Source organism: Giraffa tippelskirchi, chromosome 2, assembly GCF_054371585.1.
Source record: "Giraffa tippelskirchi isolate mGirTip1 chromosome 2, T2T-mGirTip1v1.2.pri, whole genome shotgun sequence".
Taxonomy (NCBI): domain Eukaryota; kingdom Metazoa; phylum Chordata; class Mammalia; order Artiodactyla; family Giraffidae; genus Giraffa; species Giraffa tippelskirchi.
In genome coordinates, this window is record NC_137276.1 from 107,808,740 (window position 1) to 107,817,517 (window position 8,778).

The 8,778-nt window shown below is 54.0% G+C and overlaps 1 protein-coding gene across 3 annotated transcripts in view; it reads left to right on the forward strand.

Annotated features, from left to right (window-relative positions):
- The window catches only part of PDE9A (phosphodiesterase 9A), a 106,697-nt gene extending 98,944 nt beyond the window's left edge, over positions 1–7,753 (forward strand). For 2 of the 3 annotated variants that reach the window (XM_081574234.1, XM_081574235.1), the window contains 6 exons: positions 391–504; positions 2,334–2,438; positions 3,135–3,263; positions 4,817–4,912; positions 6,374–6,446; positions 7,528–7,753. In XM_081574234.1, the coding sequence (XP_081430360.1) occupies positions 391–504; positions 2,334–2,438; positions 3,135–3,263; positions 4,817–4,912; positions 6,374–6,446; positions 7,528–7,538 (528 nt within the window). In that variant the 3' untranslated portion in view covers positions 7,539–7,753. Of the gene's footprint in view, positions 1–390; positions 505–2,333; positions 2,439–3,134; positions 3,264–4,816; positions 4,913–6,370; positions 6,447–7,527 lie in introns of all 3 variants that reach the window. The other variant, XM_081574233.1, reaches the window with a different exon arrangement.
- Positions 7,754–8,778: the final 1,025 nt, after the last annotated feature.

Here is an 8,778-nt window from a genome sequence, read left to right on the forward strand (position 1 = left end):
AACAAACCGTATATCTAGGTTAGTGAACTGGCAGGAAACATTTGTCCTTGGCTAAAACCGGCTGGACGTCACAAGAGACACTCTGAGCCTCTTCTCTGCAGGTGAATGCTCCTAGTGGGCCTGTACGCGCAGCCTTCTCTGGGGACACAGCCTGCTTCAGGCACCCTTGGGCTCCAACCCCAGCCCTCCACTCACCAGCTGTGACCTGGGCAAGCTCCGTAGCCTTTCCAGGTCTCGGTTTCTTTATAAAAACGAGGACAGTACCCACCCCTGGTACTGGCATGAGGTCTGAATGAAGTGACGTGAGCAGAGGGCTCCCCATACAGTGGGTGCTCACTGAGTAATTATTGGGATCGTGCCTCGTGTTGACTCTTTGCTTTCACTTCTCAGGGAATGATCACGTTAATCTTGGCCACTGACATGGCGAGGCATGCGGAAATCATGGACTCTTTCAAAGAAAAAATGGAGAATTTTGACTACAGCAACAAGGAGCACATGACCCTTGTGAGTGGGCTTTTTTTCCTTCTCTGGGAGGTTGGTGGGTGAGCCCCACCCCCGAGCTCAGACTGGGAACCAAGAAACCAAAGGAAAATGCATACCCCCACCTGGAGTGAGGTATCAGTAACACCAGTTTTCAAAGTCCCAGTGCTTAGCAGGCAAAGCCCCCCAGCCCCCAGTAGGACCCCCTCTCCTGGTTAAATGAATTCCTTTCCCATCCTTCCATCTCCTTCGGATTCAAATGCGATAAGTGGGCAAAGGCAGCCCCAAATGCAGAGGCCCGGCCAACGCAGGGGAATGCCAGGCTTGGGAACAGAGGGCAGAATCCAGGGCTGCCTTGATGTTTGTGTGACTGTGCTCTCCACAGGCCCACCATACCTGCATCATCCAGCAGGGCTGTGGTTCCCACCCCTGCCTCCCCTGTGGTGTTCAGACCCTGGGGAGCTGATGAAACCACCAGGTGGTGTTTCTGGGGGCTCTAAGTAGCTTTGGTCCTTCATGTCTCAGCATAGAAAGAATTCAATGAGAGACAAAGTTATAGATAAGAGATTAGAACAAGATGCTTGGGAGGCTTACCAGTGGATGGGTGAGAGGATGCCACACCCTGAGAACTTGGTGGGCTCAGTTCTATAATCAAAGGAAAAGTACGGAGACCACCTTCTTCCTTGTTCTTAAGTAGACATCATGCTTCCATCATGAGCTCCTCTTCCGTGTCAGGTGGGGTGGGGGGAGTTTTCTTGTCCCTACATACTTAAGCCAGGACTGTCATGGCACTACAGAAAAGTGATTTCAGATCACAGTACAAGGAGGGTCTTTCACTTTGAGATGTCACCTTTCCATAAACTATTGTCTTTTATGTGTGCAGAGTGTGTCCTAGGAGTCACTAACTCACTGAGCTCACTGGGCAGGATGTGGGCCGCACGCCACCACTGTTTTATTGTTTGAGGGGATGTCCTATGCTTCTGTCGCATGGTTTTGTTGCTAAGCAAGCCTGCTTGGTTTTGTGGTTAAGAAAACTCACTTTCTTGAGTGATTATTAACTTAAAGGGGTCTCGCATATTTTTTTCTCTACATATAATTCGTTTGTGTGTGTGTGTGTGTATGCACACACATGTGCGTGTTCAGTCATATCTGACTCTGCGACCCCATGGACTGTAGCCCGCCAGGCTCCTCTGTCCATGGGATTCTCCAGGCATACTGGAATGGGTTGTCATTTCCTTCTCCAGGGTATCTTCCCGACCCAGTAATCAAACCCGTGTCTTGCATCTCCTGCATTGGCAGATGGATTCTTTAGCACTTGAGCCACCTGAGAATTAACTATTTAATCACCTACTTTTCCCTTTACTCTGTCCCTGTCACCGAGGCTGGTGGGCACACTTCTTGCTGCTATGTGAGGGTCCCCTTCACCCTGTGTTTCTAACACACTTCTTCAGTGCTCAGGAGGCCCATTGGGTTTCTTCTCATTACCATTTAAACCTCTGCCTCCTGACAGTGCTGTCTATATTTTTTATGTATCGTCAACATCAAAGAGATACTTCTGAGCTTTGCAATATGTGGTTCACAAGACAAAATGTCCATGTGGTAAAGGCGCTTTCCTGCTACTCAAGCCCCTCCAGGAAAGAGTCTGATCCTTGGAGATGTGGTGATGCCCTGTTCTCCTCCCCTTGCAGTGGGAAGTGTGCCCTTGTTAGGGAGAGGGGGTACAGCAAAGCTCAGTTCCTCTCCACCCTCATCTCCCACGCTCCTCCCTGCCTGCCTGTGACGGCAAGCCCAGACCCAGAGCCCAGCAAGGTATGTCCCATGCTGCATGGCTGAGTCCAGATCTCTTCTTTCAGTTGAAGATGATACTGATCAAATGCTGTGACATCTCTAACGAGGTCCGCCCCATGGAGGTGGCAGAACCATGGGTGGACTGTTTGTTGGAGGAATATTTCATGCAGGTAAGAGTATCACACAGGCCACACTTCCTGGGGCTCCTTAGCCCCTTAACTGGGTTCCTATTTGAAATGTGACAGAGGCACCAAGGTGGTCAGTGTCAACACTTCTAGAAGCCTTCACAGCAGGGGCACGCCAGAAACGCCTGAGGTTGTAATTTGAGACACACAAGACAGGGATGAACAGGAAAAGCTAATGTCAAACTGTCACCACATTAGCACCCCTGTTACCACTGATTAACTCCCCCCACCCGATGGGGGCCTCCTGCAAGGACTGGAGCCCCTGGGTGTGTGAGACCAAACAGTTATGGCTGGGGACACTCTGGGACAGGAAGCAAAGCCAGCCTAAGATGGAAAATGTCAGAAGGGACAATAAACCTCTCACTAGAGCAGCTTGATGAGGGTCAGGATGAGGGGTCTCAGGGTTAGGGGGGCTGGTGTACAAGCTGCTCTGCTGCTGAGCAGCCATCAGGGCCTGGAGCCATCCTCCCCTCCCTTGGACACAACCGTGCAGGCCCAGGGGGCCCCTGGTTAGCACTTACAGCGTCCTCATCTCCCACGTGGTCACTACCATGTGTGATGCGGGTGGTTCTGCTAGCATGTTAGCTGTTTTTCTCTTCCTCTGAGAGTAGTGATCCTTGAGGCTCCCAGATTCCATAAGTGTTTCTTTCTTTAACATCATGTTCGGTACCTTCCCTGCAGAGTGACCGCGAGAAGTCTGAGGGCCTCCCCGTGGCCCCATTCATGGACCGAGACAAAGTGACCAAAGCCACAGCCCAAATTGGCTTCATCAAGTTCGTCCTGATCCCAATGTTTGAGACAGTGACCAAGGTGAATGACCACCTCCACAAGCTGGTGACCCAGCCGGGAGAAATACACATGTGCACTCACACAGACACACAGACATGCACTCACATGGACACACACAAAGGGACACACACAGACACACGACATACACTCACATGACACACATGACACACGCACACAGACACACACTCCCATGGACACACACTCCCATGGACACACATAGAGGCACATGGACACACACAGACACACATTCCTATGGACACACACTCACATAGACACACACTCAAACACACACATGTGTGCAATGGCCGCCTACCTGACACTCACCCGAAGCTCACCACAATGTTCAAACAGACCGCCCCCCACCTCTTCTAGCCTCTGTGCCCACCCCCCAGCCCAAGCAGTGACCCAGCCGCAAAACCGCAGAGCCTCTCGCTGCCCCTTCCCGGGCCAGGCAGCCCTCTTCCACCATGTCTCTGGAGCCACCCCAGCGCCCCCTCCCAGGGTACCATCAGGGCCCTGTCAGTGCCTCTCATCTCTGCCTTCAGAAGAACCTTCTAACCTGCCCGCCCCCATCTCCCCCACCCCCACAGCCCAGAGCGATCACATTAATCCTCAGTAAGGAGACAGTCTCTGCCTCTCTCCTGAACCTTCCATGGCTCCCCACTGCCCCCAGCACAGGGCAAACCACCGCCTCATTGGGCAGTCGCCCATCCTCTTGGGCACTTCTGCCTTACCGGAGAGGCCCGTGGCTCCTGGTCCCACCTTTTTCAAGCCTCCTCCTCTGAGCCCCGCCTACCTTGGCCTGGGCCCCCCAGGCTGTTCTCAGCAGCCTTCCAGAACTACCTCAGCACACCCTTCCTCAAGCCCCACAGCACCGTTACCCCACAGGCGGCCGGTGCAGGCCAGCAGTGGCGATGGTGGGCCTGCCCTCCTCCCTTACAGGAGCAGGCTGGGCTGGGGGCTGTGTGCACAGGGCCCCGTGGGGCGGGGATGCAGGCGTTGTGCCTCCTGGGACCGGGGGTGGGGGTCCTCAGAGGGAGAGGCAGCCCCCTCAGAGCTGAGTCTCAAAGACAAAGCATGCTCACCAGGTGGACCCTGGGCCGTGGGTGCTGCAGGCAGGAGGCAGAGCCACAGGCAGGGCCAGGCCCCCGCGTGGTGCGGGCAGAGGGGGTCCCGGTCCCTGTGTGGGTCCCTTCACTCCTCCTCACCATAGTGAGGTTGGCGAGGTTGGCATTTGGGAGATGAGAGTCCTCGGTGGGATGTCAGGGTTCTGGGAAGGAGAAGGAGGGAGTGGCTTCTGCCAGGTACTCGTGGAAAGTGTGAGAGCAGGAAACAGAGTGGACTCAGAACAGGCAGGTGGGGTGCTCTATCCCCAACAGCTCTGTCCCCACAAGCTCCAGGAGCCAATGAGCAGCCAGCCTTGCGCCTCGGGCACCTTGGATTCCGCCCCAGCCATGACCCCAGAGGGTCCAGAGTGCCCCCCGGACAGAAGCACGCCTTCCGGGCAGCTAGTTTCCCAGGATGCACTTCCCTTGAGGGTGATGGCCTATTGACAGCCGTCATTTCTCTCGCAGCTCTTCCCCATGGTTGAGGAGCTCATGCTGCAGCCATTGTGGGAGTCCCGAGATCGCTACGAGGAGCTGAAGCAGATGGATGATGCCGTGAAGGAGGTGAGGGCCTCTGTGAGGGCCTGGGGTCCACAGCCCCACCCCGCCCGGCTGCACCACCCAGGGGGCCTCCAGCGGAACTCGTCCGTCCCACAGATACACCAGGCCCGATGCAGAGGTGTCCTGTCCTCAGGGAGCTCACGGCATGGGAGGCACAGAGCCTTGGGGGAAGTCTGTGCCCTGTGGTCGTGGTCGCCCACGGGGGTTCGAGAGCATCACAGCCTCTGCCGCCCACGTCCCCTCAGGGCGGGTTTCTGGCCCCATGCAGACACCTTCCCTGCTCCCAGGGCCGACTTTGTTCAGAAGCAAGGCCATGGAAGAGACTCCCTGTCTCTGGAAATGCCACCACCACACCCAGCCATGGGATTCTGGTGGCACCTTGAGGAGGATCGAAAGACCCGATCTGGCTCTCGTTGGCTATTGGGGTTGGTCCTGTGTTTCAGGGAGGCTCAGAGCTGGGGTGGAGGCTTTCAGAGAAGCCCCAAGAGCTGATATGGCCCAGGCAGCACCCCAGAGGGTGCAGACCTGCTTCAGGGCCCCTTGCCACTTGGGACCCCTGGGACCTGCCCCTGTGACATCCAGTCACTCAAGTGTGGCCTCCCCTCCATCCACCCTCCCTCCCCGCATCGCTTGGGTGCCCAGTGCAGCAGGAGCCACCTCCCTGCTGCTGCGGGCTTGGTCCCCCCTGGGCTTTGCCTGGCACCCCCCTTGTCTGGCCCCCAGGGCCCCCTCCCATGCCGTTTGTTCTTCATACTCGCTGCAGGCAGGGCCCCCACCCTGCCTTTCAGCCAAGAACTCCCACCGTGCCTTGCTGAGCCTCCCGGGTGGCTCTCAACCCTCTCAACCTCCTTTGTGTACGATGCCAGATGCACCGTGGTGCTTTCGTGTCGATGGGCAATCCCAGCTGGCAACTGATTTCTCTAGTCGGATTTTCCTCCCAGGAAGTCAGACTGGTCCTAAAACCCCAAAAGCCTAAGAGCACATGATGCAGAGAACAGATGGAAGAGGAGACATTCCCCAGCCACGCCCTCTGGCAGGAGGGCTGACGGGCCTGGCCCCCCTGGTCCAGCCTCAACCCATCACGGCAAAGGCCTCAGTCTCCAGGTCCCAAGCTGGCTGCCCAGAAGACCACTAGGACCCTGCATGGCCCCTTCTTGCCCCTAGAAAGAGCTGACCCACAAAAGAGGTGACAGGGCCATGGACTCAGCATCCACCACGGCCAGTGCTCTGGGGCTGCCCCTGCAGCCGGCGAGAGCTCACTGTCCAAGACCAAGTGGAGGCCACATGGCAAGGCCTCCAACGTCCGGGAAGGGAGACCGTGCAGAGCTGTGTCTGGGAAGTGCCCCCAGCTGCACGTCTCCTCACATGTCTTAGCACCTCCTGAGCCAGGAAGCTTTTGAGCAGATAAGCAGTTACTCACTCACTGTCTGTCACCTCCTGTGTGCTCTGTCCTGGTCACAGCAGAAGGCTGAGAGCCTGACGTCTGGGAACGCCACGTCAAGAGAGAAAAGCAGAGACCTTGGGAAACAGAGTGAAGGTAATGCTGTTCTGAATGATATCTCAGTTGTTGTTCAGTCACTCAGTTGTCTCCAGGTCTATGCGACCTCACGGGCTGCAGCAGACCTGGCTTCCCTGTCCTTTACTCTCTCCCAGAGCTTGCTCAAACTCACGTCCATTGAGTCGGTGATGCCATCCAACCATCTCATACTCTGTCATCCCTTTCTCCTCCTGCCTTCAATCTTACCAAGCATCAGAGTCTTTTCCAGTGAGTCGGCTCTTCATATCAGGTGGCCAAAGTATTGGAGCTTCAGCTTCAGCATCAGTCCTTCCCATGAATATTCAGGGTTGATTCCCTTCAGGATTGACTAGTTTTCAGACTGAAATGGGGACATCGTGAAAAGCTGGGAAGAACGGAAGAAGGGAAGGAAGGAAAGAAATCTAAATGTACAAATGTTTTTAAATGGAACGTCTCTTCCTAGCGTATAATCTTTATAATTAGGTTCTGAAAGAAGGGGTCATGCCTAGGTTAACAGAAAATGATCGATGATTAGCATTAGTCAGTTTAGTCGCTCAGTCATGTCTGACTGCAACCCCATGAACTGCAGCACGCCAGGCTTCCCTGTCCAACATAAACTCCTGGAACTTGCTTAAACTTTTGTCCATCGAGTCGGTGATGCCATCCAACCATCTCATCCTGATTAGCATAGGTACCACTTAAGGGCAAACATTTTTCAAAGCTTCTCAGAAATAAAGTCTTTGCTTATGTCACTACAAGCACATTCTCTGCACTTGTGGATCCTGGCTGTTCATTCAGTCCAGGCAGAAGGCAAACCAGTCCATTCAGTCTCCATGGGGTCTGGTCACACCATGTGAGTCCAGGCTTTGCTCATTACAAGCTGAGTGACACCCACAGGCGTCTCAACCTCTCTGAGCCGCAGAGCCCCAGTCTCTAAACTAGAGGTAATAATCTCATTCTTCTTGTTTTAGCTGTTCAATGAGCAGAGAATTCTGATACAGAAAAATTGCTCACTGTGTGTGATGCCGTGACATTTGTGGTGTTGCCAGAACATTTTTGATCCCACCAACACAAACCAGCATCTTTTCCCTTTTCCAAGCAGACTGTGCCTGAAGAAAGCAAAGAGATGCAGACTACTGCCCTGGACCCGGCCGGCCGAGCTTCGCAGTATCGTCCATGCAGGAAAAAGTGGTCCTGAGTGCCTGCCACCACGAGATCATTTTCTAAGAACCATTTTGTTCACTGATACAAAAAAAACAGGACTTCACAAGCTGTACAGAATTTTTATTTTTAAACTGTCTTTTAAATAATATATTCTTATACAGAAATGGGTCTGAGCTTTTTTTTGGTGGAATTGGGTATCCTGGGCTGCTTCAGGAATCTCCCTGGTGCCCACGTGAGACAAGGACACTGTGCCCTCCTCACCTGTGTGTCTTAGAGCGATGGCCTGAGTGACTTGCTGAGTGCCTCCATGTAATTCAGCATTAGATGTCAGCTCAGTGCCCGGAGCATTGGGGACGTGCGTGTCCTCCTTGTGAGTTGCTAGGGGGACATTGGTGGCTATGCTCGGGGACATGGGATTGGAGGTGGCTCAGTCAGGCTGCAGGCGGTGTGAGCCAAGAAATCCATGTGGGACACAGGCAACCACAGGCTTGAGCCGGTTTCCAGGGGTGGGGATTCCACATCAAAATGGGCAGGTAGGACAAGGAGCCTGTTTACTCAGCACATTTCAGGATCCCTGTCTCAGGAAACGATGGGCCCCATCTCAGGTCCTTCTGCTGCTGCTTCTGTTTTAGGGACAAGCACTGAGGATGTTCTGGGTGGACCAGCGCCCACAAGGGGGGACCCAGCCCCATCTAGTTCACAGTCCAGACACCCCCTCCCCACATGTGTTTAGACCCCTCAGTGCTTCCCAGAGCTGTGGGTTCCATCTCTGTCCCGCTGATAGCATCTGCTCTAAAAACTGACTTTAGGAGCCTTCAGCATAGTCTGAGCTCTGTGGACATTTCATTTGTGTGTTGGAGTATCTGTTCCCTCTGGTGAATTCCAGAATATTACTTCTTTGAATAATTCATTTTGGGGCTGTGAAATGTTCCATCTCTTCTTGAGTTCAGTTCCATACCAGAGAGGGACCTTGGGTTCCACGTCTCTTCTTAGTTTTGTTTATCATTTTAATGTTGCTAAAGCCAGTGCACACCGCAGCTTAGGCTAAACTACAACCCAAACTTATCAGGCATTCAGATAAGATGCCTTCAACCTGCATGTCCTCCTGTACTGGCGTTTTATCATCTGCTCTCCCCATCCGTGAGGCCATGCTCTGAAGAGCACCTTCTGTCTGCTGCCTACTGAATAC